Source organism: Sardina pilchardus, chromosome 10, assembly GCF_963854185.1.
Source record: "Sardina pilchardus chromosome 10, fSarPil1.1, whole genome shotgun sequence".
Lineage (NCBI taxonomy): Eukaryota > Metazoa > Chordata > Actinopteri > Clupeiformes > Clupeidae > Sardina > Sardina pilchardus.
In genome coordinates this window covers 31,843,253-31,856,737 of record NC_085003.1, presented here as the reverse complement: position 1 = coordinate 31,856,737, position 13,485 = coordinate 31,843,253, and the positions used below count along the sequence as shown (strand labels likewise).

General features: G+C 44.2%; 1 protein-coding gene across 1 annotated transcript; it reads right to left on the bottom strand.

The window, feature by feature from the left end:
• Window positions 1–54: 54 nt before the first annotated feature.
• cdc23 (CDC23 (cell division cycle 23, yeast, homolog)) lies at window positions 55–11,640 on the bottom strand. Its single transcript, XM_062548179.1, has 16 exons — window positions 11,518–11,640; window positions 11,168–11,240; window positions 10,910–11,047; window positions 10,774–10,816; window positions 10,457–10,562; window positions 9,749–9,881; window positions 8,151–8,328; window positions 7,242–7,339; window positions 6,706–6,787; window positions 5,616–5,769; window positions 4,193–4,312; window positions 3,907–3,982; window positions 3,735–3,796; window positions 3,555–3,633; window positions 2,787–2,906; window positions 55–2,341 (listed from the first exon to the last, which is right to left on the bottom strand). Exons 1-16 carry the CDS (start codon window positions 11,622–11,624, stop codon window positions 2,174–2,176), a joined length of 1,737 nt encoding a protein of 578 aa, XP_062404163.1. The 5' UTR covers window positions 11,625–11,640; the 3' UTR covers window positions 55–2,173.
• Window positions 11,641–13,485: the final 1,845 nt, after the last annotated feature.

Below are 13,485 nucleotides of genomic sequence, written 5' to 3'. Positions count from 1 at the left end.
GTGGTCATTCAGAGACTGTTTTTCCCTTCACATTGTAAAAAGGTGCAACAGAAGTAGAAAAAAAAAGTTTAATTTCAACAGTGGATCAAGCAAGCCATTCCCTCTGAAATCCGTAAATATTTACATAGTGATGTCTGTTATAGAAATGGAGAGTAATATAAACAATAATAATTAAGAAACAAAGATTCGGCTGAGGGGACTGTGGGTATGAGGACGAAAGGACCACGGCGTGTGGTGTATGCTCACACCTGTTGTGATGGACACAAGCCATGATGGGAGACAAGTCCAGTGTTGAAAGGTTGACTTCTTGAGATTGGTGGACATTGGAGGGTGTGTGTGTGTGCAGGTCTAATAGGGAGAGCCCATATAAACGTGTCTGCGTGTGTGTGTGTGTGTGTGTGTGCAGGTCTAATAGGGAGAGTCCATATAAACCTGTGTGTGCGGGTCTGGTAAGGACAATCCCAATAGGTCAGTGTGTCCATCCGCACTTGAGTGACAAGACAGGTCCAGTGGGGACACACTCCTTATGGGTGTAGCATTGTTGGACAGCATGGCCGTGTGTGTGTGTGTGTGTGTGTGCGTTAGGGTGTGACCGAGGACAGGTCGAGTGGGGACACTCTTCTGATGGGCGTGGCGTTGTTGGACAGCATGGCCGTGTGTGTGTGTGCGTTAGGGTGTGACCGAGGACAGGTCGAGTGGGGACACTCTTCTGATGGGCGTGGCGTTGTTGGACAGCATGGCCGTGTGTGTGTGTGTGTTAGGGTGTGACCGAGGACAGGTCGAGTGGGGACACTCTTCTGATGGGTGTAGCATTGTTGGACAGCATGGCCGTGTGTGTGTGTGCGTTAGGGTGTGACCGAGGACAGGTCGAGTGGGGACACTCTTCTGATGGGCGTGGCGTTGTTGGACAGCATGGCCGTGTGTGTGTGTGCGTTAGGGTGTGACCGAGGACAGGTCGAGTGGGGACACTCTTCTGATGGGCGTGGCGTTGTTGGACAGCATGGCCGTGTGTGTGTGTGCGTTAGGGTGTGACCGAGGACAGGTCGAGTGGGGACACTCTTCTGATGGGCGTGGCGTTGTTGGACAGCATGGCCGTGTGTGTGTGTGCGTTAGGGTGTGACCGAGGACAGGTCGAGTGGGGACACTCTTCTGATGGGCGTGGCGTTGTTGGACAGCATGGCCGTGTGTGTGTGTGCGTTAGGGTGTGACCGAGGACAGGTCGAGTGGGGACACTCTTCTGATGGGCGTGGCGTTGTTGGACAGCATGGCCGTGTGTGTGTGTGTGTGCGTGCGTTAGGGTGTGACCGAGGACAGGTCGAGTGGGGACACTCTTCTGATGGGCGTGGCGTTGTTGGACAGCATGGCCGTGTGTGTGTGTGCGTTAGGGTGTGACCGAGGACAGGTCGAGTGGGGACACTCTTCTGATGGGCGTGGCGTTGTTGGACAGCATGGCCGTGTGTGTGTGCGTTAGGGTGTGACCGAGGACAGGTCGAGTGGGGACACTCTTCTGATGGGCGTGGCGTTGTTGGACAGCATGGCCGTGTGTGTGTGTGTGTGCGTGCGTTAGGGTGTGACCGAGGACAGGTCGAGTGGGGACACTCTTCTGATGGGCGTGGCGTTGTTGGACAGCATGGCCGTGTGTGTGTGTGCGTTAGGGTGTGACCGAGGACAGGTCGAGTGGGGACACTCTTCTGATGGGCGTGGCGTTGTTGGACAGCATGGCCGTGTGTGTGTGCGTTAGGGTGTGACCGAGGACAGGTCGAGTGGGGACACTCTTCTGATGGGCGTGGCGTTGTTGGACAGCATGGCCGTGTGTGTGTGTGCGTTAGGGTGTGACCGAGGACAGGTCGAGTGGGGACACTCTTCTGATGGGCGTGGCGTTGTTGGACAGCATGGCCGTGTGTGTGTGTGCGTTAGGGTGTGACCGAGGACAGGTCGAGTGGGGACACTCTTCTGATGGGCGTGGCGTTGTTGGACAGCATGGCCGTGTGTGTGTGCGTTAGGGTGTGACCGAGGACAGGTCGAGTGGGGACACTCTTCTGATGGGCGTGGCGTTGTTGGACAGCATGGCCGTGTGTGTGTGTGCGTTAGGGTGTGACCGAGGACAGGTCGAGTGGGGACACTCTTCTGATGGGCGTGGCGTTGTTGGACAGCATGGCCGTGTGTGTGTGCGTTAGGGTGTGACCGAGGACAGGTCGAGTGGGGACACTCTTCTGATGGGCGTGGCGTTGTTGGACAGCGGGGTGAAGACGCCAGGTAAGGACATCTCAGGAGGAGACGTGTCTCCCTGCTCCCGCACGGCCGCTATCTGCCGCAGCAGAGCCTTCCCCTCCTCACGAGCCTGTGTACACACACACACACACACGATTAATGCCTTGGGTACACGACTCAGTGGAGCAACAAAGCAGCTGGCTACTGTTTCAAGAGACAAGTGGCCGTTGAATCGCTAACCTTCTACTCTCAAGTTCTACTCTGTTTTATACAAACACTGAGTAAGACGACATGCTGGAGTGGAGTGAATGCAGTGACACTTGTTACTGAAACAATAATAATTGAATAATTGTGTCTAGCTTACTTGATTAGTTCGGTAATGTATTAACCATAAGCTAGCATCCCTTGAGTTTTGGACATGTCTGTTGCCCACACATGGCTAGATGGATTTAAACTCTAATACACTTTGTATAGCATTTAAACATTTAAATGTTTAAATTGTAGCATGTTAAATTTAAATGTTTAAATGAACATGCTACAAATGGTGTTTTGAGTGCTGGGTGTGAGATTCTCACATCATTGTAGTCACAGCAGCGCTGTGCACAGAAGGAAGCCTCATCATACATCCGGTTCTTGAAGTAGTACTGGCCCAGATACCGGAGCGCCGTGCTCACCTCAGCATGCTCCAGTTGTTCCTGCACACACACACACACACACACACAGTTCATTCACTTGCACATTTCCTCTAACCATTACTTATAATACACAAAAGCATCGAACTGTCTTGTAACAAATGACTGCAGCAGACCAACTGTGGTATGAATTGGCCAGATAAGTAGTTTGTGTGTGAGTGTGTTTAACACTGTTGAGTTCGTCAAACCATGTGATCAAAATGCAACCCATTATGGGCTAAAGGGCAGCTAGGCGACCAAAACATTCAATGTGTGGCTGAGCCCCTCTGCCCTTTATACCCACAATAATTGCTTTAAATCCGGTTAAATCACAACGATTGGAACTTGAAGGCAGATTTAGGTATATCAATGTATTGAATTGACTGTCAATCAATCTTTAAGTCTTTGATCCTTGAGGGATATGTCTTTAAACCATGCACTACCTGTATGAACCCACTAAGACTGACATAATGTATGTTATTCAACTTTGTCACATGAGAATTTTGTTTTGATGCATTGTATGACTGATATGAAAACAAAATAAAAAGAAGTTAAAAAAAAATAAATAAAAATCACAACGATTACGGCACATTAGCATACTCAACACTGAAGACTAATTATGGCTCATAAAACATGTCTGTAGCTTATATTATAAAGGGACACACGTCTTACCCCACAGGAGAAAATGTCTTGTATGTAGATGATATAGTATTGTGCTGCGTCGTCCGATTCATGAAGCTGTTCGTGCAGTCTACAAACACACACACAGATACACATATGAGCATAGACAACATAAAACGACTCCGACATACATACAAACAAACAAACAAACAAACAAACACATTTACTTACTTGGCCAGTTTAAGTAGAGCCATCCTTTCCACATCTCCCACTGAGTACGCCCTCCAGTAACACTAGTAAACACACACACATGATTAGGGACGGAAAGCAGAAATTTAAGTCCAAGGATGGATACCCATCGAACAGAACCTTAGTTGGCACACACACACAAACACACACTCACCTTCTTGGCCTCAACGTGTTGGTTGAGTTTCTCATAACATTCACCAAGGGCAACCAGCATACGTGAATCGTTTGGTCTGTAAAAGAAAACACACATGACTGCCTGAACACTGAACAGTGAGAGGGTTGGATTTGGAATATGGACTTTACACATGCCATGCAAGAGCACAAATATCACACTGACGAAAGAACATTTACCACCAAATCAATAAGGCATCAGTAAATCCACTTTCCCCTCATCACTCATCCAGTCACAACCCTCAACACACACACACACACGCACATACCTGAGGTGGTGGGCTTTGCGGTAGTAGTAAAGGGAGTAGAAAGGCATCTTGAGGATCTCGTAGGTCTGACCAAGTCCGTACCAGGCTCGATAGTCTCGCTTATTTACCTCTATTGCATGTCTAAATCAGACATAAGAAATGGGAAACAAAACACGATCAGTATGACTATTACAAACACATGTATGTGCGTGTTTGCGTAGTTATGTGTGTTCGTGAAGGACTGTATGGCCGGCCGCTGAGGTACAGTATGTGTGTGCGTACAAACCTAGAAGTCTGTATGGTGGCTGAAGTGTGTGTGTGTACTACAGACCTGTATGTACTGTAGGCCTGTATGGTGGCTGAAGCGTGTGTGTCTGTGTATTACAGACCTGTAGGCCTGTATGGAGGCTGAAGTGTGTGTGTGTGTGTATGTGTACACTACGGACCTGTAGGCCTGTATGGAGGCTGAAGCGTGTGTGTGTGTGTGTGTGTGTGTGTGTGTGTGTGTACACTACGGACCTGTAGGCCTGTATGGATGCTGAAGCATGTGTGTGTGTGTGTGTGTGTGTGTGTGTGTGTGTACACTACGGACCTGTAGGCCTGTATGGAGGCTGAAGTGTGTGTGTGTGTGTGTGTGTGTGTGTGTGTACACTACGGACCTGTAGGCCTGTATGGAGGCTGAAGTGTGTGTGTGTGTGTGTGTGTGTGTGTGTGTGTGTGTGTGTGTGTGTGTGTGTACACTACGGACCTGTAGGCCTGTATGGAGGCTGAAGCGTGTGTGTGTGTGTGTGTGTGTGTGTGTGTGTGTGTACACTACGGGCCTATAGGCCTGTATGGAGGCTGAAGCGTGTGTGTGTGTGTGTGTGTGTGTGTGTGTGTGTGTGTGTGTGTGTGTACACTACGGACCTGTAGGCCTGTATGGAGGCTGAAGCGTGTGTGTGTGTGTGTGTGTGTGTGTGTGTGTGTGTGTCCACTACGGACCTGTAGGCCTGTATGGATGCTGAAGCGTGTGTGTGTGTGTGTGTGTGTGTGTGTGTGTGTGTGTACACTACGGACCTGTAGGCCTGTATGGCGGCGGAGGTGTTCTTCATCTCCATGTACTCGTGGCCCATCAGGGTCCAGGCCCCGAGGCAGCGTGTGTGTGTGTGTGTGTGTGTGTGTGTGTGTGTGTGTACACTACGGACCTGTAGGCCTGTATGGCGGCGGAGGTGTTCTTCATCTCCATGTACTCGTGGCCCATCAGGGTCCAGGCCCCGAGGCAGCGTGTGTGTGTGTGTGTGTGTGTGTGTGTGTGTGTGTGTGTACACTACGGACCTGTAGGCCTGTATGGCGGCGGAGGTGTTCTTCATCTCCATGTACTCGTGGCCCATCAGGGTCCAGGCCCCGAGGCAGCGTGTGTGTGTGTGTGTGTGTGTGTGTGTGTGTGTGTGTGTACACTACGGACCTGTAGGCCTGTATGGCGGCGGAGGTGTTCTTCATCTCCATGTACTCGTGGCCCATCAGGGTCCAGGCCCCGAGGCAGCGTGGGTTCAGCTTGAGCGCGCGCTGGAAGTACAGAGCAGCCTTCTCATGCTGCGAGCGCAAGCTGTAGTAGTTACCTAGAGACACATGGCAACACCGCAAGCTGTAGTAGTTACCTAGAGACACATGGCAACACCGCAACGTATTCACCTCTTTCCTTAACCCGGAAATATGTATCGTTGCGATGGTTACGATACTGTTTTCAACTTCCATTCATTCTGTTAACATGTGCGTTCTCCATAGCAAACTAGGTTATGCCTCAACTTAGATTTCTTTCGAAATGTTGACAATTCTGCCCTCAGCATGTATATACTGCATCACATATAACCGATATAAAATAGAAAAGTTGACTTTTATATGCGTTATGATATGTTAAGCACCGTAAACCGTCACGTTAAAACAGATACAATACAGCTTCGCCGGAAATAGAAAACCGTCTCGGTGTCATGGCGACCCCCATTGTTGGCTGCGGAATATCGTGGATACATGTACTGTAAATACAGCTCACATTTCATACTGTTTTCATTTCATTATATTTTTAGTTGGGTGAAACTTATCTAATATTACTTACAGGTACATGTTGTTTTGTAACATTTACCATACATTTATTCTATGTAAGTTATGCAAGTCTTTTGCTTTTACAAATAAAAAATGCCAGTTTGTCAAACCAACAAAACGTTTCAATTAACATTAAATTAAATTAAAAAAAAATTAATAGAAAGAGGGAGAGGGAGAAAGAGAGAGGATGGTGTAGCCATTAGAGAGATTCACAAATGATTTATTTTAATACCACGTGTGTGTGTGTGTGTGTGTGTGTGTGTGTACTTCGCCACCATCACCATCATCATCTAATTATCTTGTATGGTATGAGAAGGTAATGCATTTACTGTTACACTGAGGTCTGCTTTTGTGCTGTAACTTGAATATCAGTCCCTCCTAAGTTGTGACTCTCTTTGGACAAAAGTGTCATGAAAATGAATGTAATACGTACATCCATGTCTGTTTGTGCTTACCGATTACACAGCAGGTCTCCACCCTGTACTTGTCAATCTCCACCAGATTGTGGGCCAGATAGCTAAGCTCTGGCTTCATACTCTGAAGGGGAGAAATGAGATGACAAGTATGACATAAAGGAAGAAAGGAAACAGCATATCCTTTTTAACAGAGAGAGAGAGACAATGACTGCCTCTCAGATATGCCTCAATAGCATACAGCTGCTGGACCTTAAAGGAATACTTCACTAAGACGAGTTGATACATACCTCCGTGCCGTGGTACCGTGCACGGCACGCATTGAAACGTGAGAGGTATGTATCAACTCGTCGTTAAGGGAATAACGTAGTTATATGAAAAAACGGTGAAGTGTTCCTTTAAAATCACCAGTGATAAATCTGTTGGTAATATCTGCTGTATACAGTAAAGCAGACTTTCAGCACTGACAAATAGTAGGAAAATAATCATAAAAAAAAAAACGATCAGGGAAAAGACACAAGGCTATAAAACAAAAGTGACATCCTGTTGTTGATGTCTAGAGTTTTTGAGGGGCTCACCCTGACATAGAGCAGGTTGGAGAAGGTGTCCATGTTCTCGATACGGAACGGGTCCTGCTCCCGAAGCTCATTGAACAGAGCCAGAGCCTGATCGATATCTGCCAGAGTGAAAAACACACGTGACACATGAACCAAAACATGGCTTCAAGTTTACCTAGGTAACATATGTTATACTATATGTTAATGTAGCCCAATGTTGGAACCTGTACCAAGAGCAGTACTGAAAACAAATTCCACCAGCCTGGCTGTGTGGTCAAATCAAATCAAATCAAATCAGGTGCACCACAGAGCACAAAGAAAAACATTTATGCTGTGTACAGAGCTCATTTTACTGGAGGATGTTGAATTTAAAGATTAAATAGAATGGATGAGCAATGTGCTTTATCTTGTACTCTGATGTCATACCTTCTATGCATACATAAAAGATATGCCACTTTTTAGTCTGTGAAAAACATGCTGAGATGCTATTTTACAAGCCTACTAACGACCCTATAATTTAGCTGGGGAATAAAAGGGTCTATTTTAGCAGATACCGTGTCTGTCTCCCCTCATGCTGAGCTTTGTTTAGATTGGCCAGCTTTTAGTCAGAGATGTGCATATGAAGGAGGAAACTATTCTTTTTCTTATAGAACAAAGCCAAGGGTTCAACAGTTCTGACATCCTTGCAATACAATACGATGCAAATACCAATACACTAGTCATATTGTCAAATGAATAACATACAGAACTCCAGGAGGATATACATTTCAGTGTGTGTGTGTGTGTGTGTGTGTGTGTTTACAATGTTGTGATAGGTCACTATGATTTGTGTAAATGTATGGGCCACGGAGACAAAAGCGCCCTTGCTTTATCTATGCGTGTGTGTGTGTGTGTGTGTGTGTGTGTGTGTACAGTGGGTGGGACACACACCTCTGATGTTGTGGTAGGCGACTGCAATCTGTGAGATGATGTAGGTGCTCTTGGAGAAGCCAGCCTCGATGAGACTTTGGTATTTCTGCAAGGCCTCGGTGATCATTTGCAGCTCCGTGTACATGTGAGCCAGGAAGAAGTCACGCACCCAGCAGTCAGGCAGAGACAAGGACTTCAGCTGGAACACACACAAGAAAAGGTGAGGTGAAGGCACCGGGGAGGCTGGCAGCGATGGGACAGAGGATGTAATGTGTGCGCGTGCGTGTGTGCGTGTGTGTGTGTGTGTGTGTGTGTGTGTGTGTGTGTGTGTGCGCTCTATAGCTTTAGCATGTCTACAAAAGGATATGTAAGTAGAAACACTTGCTAAATGACTGAATAGTAAACCGTGTGTATGTGTGTGTGTATATGTGTGTGTGTGTGTGTGTGTGTGTGTATACAAGTATGTGTGTATACGTGTGTGATGTGTATATGTATGCATGTGTGTGTGTGTGTGTGTGTGTATACACTGTATATGTGTGTGTGTGTGTGTGTGTGTGTGTGTGTGTGTGTGTGTATACTGTATATATGTGTGTGTGTGTGTGTGTGTATACTGTATATATGTGTGTGTGTGTGTGTGTGTGTGTGTGTGTGTGTATACTGTATATACAGTGAGGAGCACATGTATTTGATACCATGCTAAAACAGGAATATAAAATCATCATTTGACAATTGATCTTAATGCCTTAATTTAAAAAATGAGTAAAAATCAAACCGCCAAGGACACCAATTTTCTTTGTGATTGAAGAATGTATCGTAAATAGATAAATGTTTTCCTTAAATGCTAGGGGAAGGAAGTATTTGACCCCCTATGTAACCCTATGGGAATTTAACACATAGGGTTAACATAGGGGCAGGCAGATTTTTATTTTTAAAGACCAGCTATTTCATGGATCTAGGATATTATGCATCCCGATAAATTTCCCTTGGCCTTTGGAATTAAAATAGCCCCACATCATCACATACCCTTGACCATAGCTAGAGATTGGCATGGTGCTTTTTCCAGTAGGCCTATTAGCCTGTTTGATTTGCATTGAGCTCAATGAGCATCAAACAGGCTAATAGGCCTACTGCAAAAAGCACCATGCCAATCTCTCGCTATGGTGAAAGGTATGTAATGACGTGGGGCTATTTTAATTCCAACGGCCAAGGGAACTTTATCAGGATGCATAATAACCTGAATCCATGAAATAGCTGGCCTTAAAAAATAAAAATCTGCCTGCCCCAATGTTAACCCTATGTGTTAAATTCCCATAGGGTTACATTGGGGGTCAAATACTTCCTTCCCCCTAGCATTTAGGAAGAACATTTATTTATTTACGAAACATTCTTCATTCACAAAGAAAATTGGGGTAGTTAGCGGTTTTATTTTTACTCAATTTTTGAATTAAGACATTAAGATCAATTGTCAAATGATGATTTTATATTCCTCTTTTTAGTCAACTTTAGCATGGTATCAAATACATGTTCTCCTCACTGTATGTGTGTGTGTGTGTGTGTGTGTGTGTGTGTTTATACTGTATATATGTGTGTGTGTGTGTGTGTGTATTTTGGTCACGTACCATCTCAATGTTGGTGACCAGATTGCAGAGTTCTAGCCAGGCACCCCAGTGTAGAGGCAGGGCATGTGTAGCCGCCACAAAGATATCCACGGCCTCCTTCAGCAGATCCAGCTTGCGTAGCACCACCCCATAACTGCACACAGGTCACACACACACACACACACACACACACACACACACACACACACACACACACACACACACACACACAGTGATTAATCACAATTAATTTAATATTTTCGAAGCTTACAATAATGGATATTGAAATGTGATTTTAATTATATATATATAAGAGAGGGATAGATAGATAGATAGATAAATAGAGAGAGAGAGAGAGAGAGAGAGAGAGAGAGAGAGAGAGAGATCTGGTGTACACACACAAAGTGTTAAGAGGAAAGAGAAAAAGCAGAGGGGTATAGGATGGAAATCACATCATCATCACATCGTCATCACTGAGCAAACCCTTGCACTGAGTAAACCTCCCATTAACTTGTATTTGTGCGTTAATGAGACACTTGACTCTACTTGCTGATAGTAGTAGGTCAATGTGTGTGACCTGTAGTAGCTGGTATGCCATTATACAGATAGCTGGTGAATTCTGATCACACGTTTGCATGCTTACAGATTAATTGAGAAGCCTTTAATGCTGTGTCCCGTTGTGTTTAGTTGTTCAGGTGAGGGTGTCTGTTCATCCACATGCATACTTACAGGTATAAGGCAAATCCATCCAGCTCACCAGCACTATGCTTCTTGCTCAGTTCCACCCTCAGCTCCCTGAGAGCCTCATTCCGCACCTGACCCTTCTCCAGGGGCCCTACAACCAATCACAACAGTCGTACAAGACCCAACCAATCACCTGCCTGCATTTTCAAAGTAAAGAGATTTTGTCTCTTCATAAATAGTTAAGTACTCCATTTATTTTTATCATATTGTGTGCTGCATTGTCATTGATGCAAAATACAAGCTATGCTAAAGATGTAAACCCCTTAAACGATTTCTGTAAATCTGCATGAATATCATCTTACCAAGGCTGTCCACAGTCTCGTCATCCTTTTTCTTCTCTCCAGACTAGAAACATGAGTTAAGAACATCGTTTCAGACTAGAAAACATCCTAGATTTATCAGATACAAGTTGCCTTAAGAGTAAAACGTCATTCTTACCAGGTAGCGGGAATACATATACAAGAAATATGCTTTTTTACTGCGGCAGCCGCGAAGGAAATACGCAGCGCGGTCATACTCCTTCAGATCGAAGTATGATTTTGCCAGACATAGAGCGTCGAAATCCTGCGCGTCGTCCTACAACAACAACAATGTGTCATGGTAAGAGACAGATTCTCGATCTCACGGGCATAATAAGACATAATTTACTAGTACACAAATATGTAAACAGCTATAGAGACGTGGACATGCACTCGCCTCGGTAAGTTCTGGGGGTGGTGGGTGTTCGTTTACTGGGAGAGGGTCCAAAGCAAAGGCCAGCTCTGAAGCCCTTCAAGTTCCAAGAACAAGTACATTAGTGAATGCATCTGTCGGTAATTACAAACATCGTGGCTCTTTTTTTAGGCTTATAAGTAAATAAATGTCATTTGTTAAGATTATTTTTTTTCGATTATGTGAAGACATTGACAAAAACTCTACTGTTTGGGTAACGTAAACTAGCCGGGTCTATTATAAGCTAGCTAGGAAATACAGTTAAGCTCCTTAAAATTGCAACATAACCTCATGACTATCGTAAAAACAGTGAAATATGATATCTCTTTACTTACCATTTCATGCTATGAACGAGCCCCCTCTCTCTACATTGTGATATTATAGAAATAAGCTGCTTTTTAATTTGCACCAAATCGCCAAACTCAGTACTGAGCGCCGCCATTTTTCGTAACCCTCCATAGACGTCAACAGAAAGTTGGACAGGATTGGCCAGATGAAAATGACGGTTAACCAATAGTAAAACCTCCGAGTTTGCCATTCTTTTTTCTTGATAGACCATTACTGCCATCTGTTGTATGGTTTATGTCTTTCACAGTGACTACCCCTATTTATTGTCATTGTGCAGAGTGCACAAAGTACACAAAGACAACAAAATGCAGTGTCTAACCAGAAGTGCAAAAAAGCAGAGCAGTAGGCCTACAATGTGATAAGTATAGACCAGTCAGGATAGGCAGTGCAGTATAGACAGTAGTTGGTTTAAAGAAGGTGGTTACAGCAATATAGATTAAATAAATGTGCAGTGTATCAGCATCTTATAATACCTAGCCTAAATATGGCAAGGTATTATGAACGACATGTACAGATATGTGCAGTGTAGGCCTATTAGCAGTAACATTGTAAGAATAGGCTTAATATAGATATATGCAGCGTAATTCACATAAGAAAACAGAATAATAATGATGTTTAGCATGGACTTTGTTGACAGATCAGTACAGAGGTGTGGACTCGAGCCACTTGACTTGGACTTGAGACAGATCCGAGTCACGATTTTGATGACTTCGGACTCAACTTGACTAAATTAGAAATGACATCCATGCTATTGAAACTATCGAGACTTGGAGTGCTATATACTGTAGAACCATGCAGGCTTTAAAGAACCCTTTAGGGGTTCGTTTGATGAACCATTCAAAATGGTTTAAAGAACTATTTAGGGGTGCCATATATGAAGCATGCAATAGAACCATTTTTGGTAGCAACTTTTTTTTTCTCTTAGAAGAGTGTATCTTTCTGCTGTCTTCAATGACTAGTTCTCTGGCCCCATACTTTTATCTTGCTATTTCAACAGGGATATTTTGCAATGTGTCTTTTAGAGCATCTATGAGGCTGAAGGAAAGGAAACGAAAGAGGGTGTCAGTCTTTGTATTTAACTTTTTCTGTAAGTGAAGAAAGCGGAAATGACTCATCGCCCAATGTGGCCTAACCTGTATTGGCCTAACCTGTATTCTTGCACAACAATGCTCAAAGACAGGATACACAATTAAACAAATAAATAGATAGATAAATAATAATAATATATGTATATTTATACACACACACATGTACTGTATAAAGATAGATAGATAGATAGATAGATAGATAGATATAATGTAAATAAATAAATTACATAATTATATAAATAATGACATATATTAAAATAAGTCTTTGTTTTTCATTATTGTCATTTTGAGTTTGGTGTATTAGATTGTGCACATTTCTGTCAATATCCCTGACATGCAGTTTCTAAAATAAACGAAAAGGCTCAAGCCATTCATATTTTCACGGATGGAGGATTGAAAAGATTGACATTAAACAAATGGCAGTTATCAGAAAACTATGACATCAAACATTTGAATTTAATCTCATCCCTCCTTAAAAGCACATAACACTCATAAGGGCACACACGAAGATAAACCAGGAGAGTCAATAGACAGGTTCCAAGAAATGTCTGAGTTGATTTACATCAGCAGCAGCTTTTCCGTCACCTCCTTAGACTAACACACTGGAGGCAGGAGACGGGGGCTGGATGTAGTCCCAGTGTAGAGTACATCTGTCTCACACAGCCATTAAAGACGTACCTGTGCACGTACAGGCACGGATGGCCTGTGATCAGGGTGTAGGGCTGGTGTTTGTCCATGGAGTGGTCACACAACAGTGGAGCAAAGACACATTGTTTAAGTTCAAAGGGAACAAAAGTGAATTCTCACTTGTCTGCTTCCTAGTTCCCTGTCACTCTGAATGTGACACAAACAAGACATGAGTAGGAT

What these genes read in the sequence shown, in the direction of transcription:
- cdc23 (XM_062548179.1), bottom strand. Translation starts at nt 11,624, where the DNA reads ATGGCGGCGCTCAGTACTGAGTTTGGCGATTTGGTGCAAATTAAAAAG. An exon ending in GCTCTACTTAAACTGGCCAA is followed by an intron (nt 3,634 to 3,734) that starts GTAAGTAAATGT and finishes GTGTGTTTGTAG; the next exon opens with ACTGCACGAACAGCTTCATG. An exon ending in GCTGCTGTGACTACAATGAT is followed by an intron (nt 2,342 to 2,786) that starts GTGAGAATCTCA and finishes GTGTGTACACAG; the next exon opens with GCTCGTGAGGAGGGGAAGGC.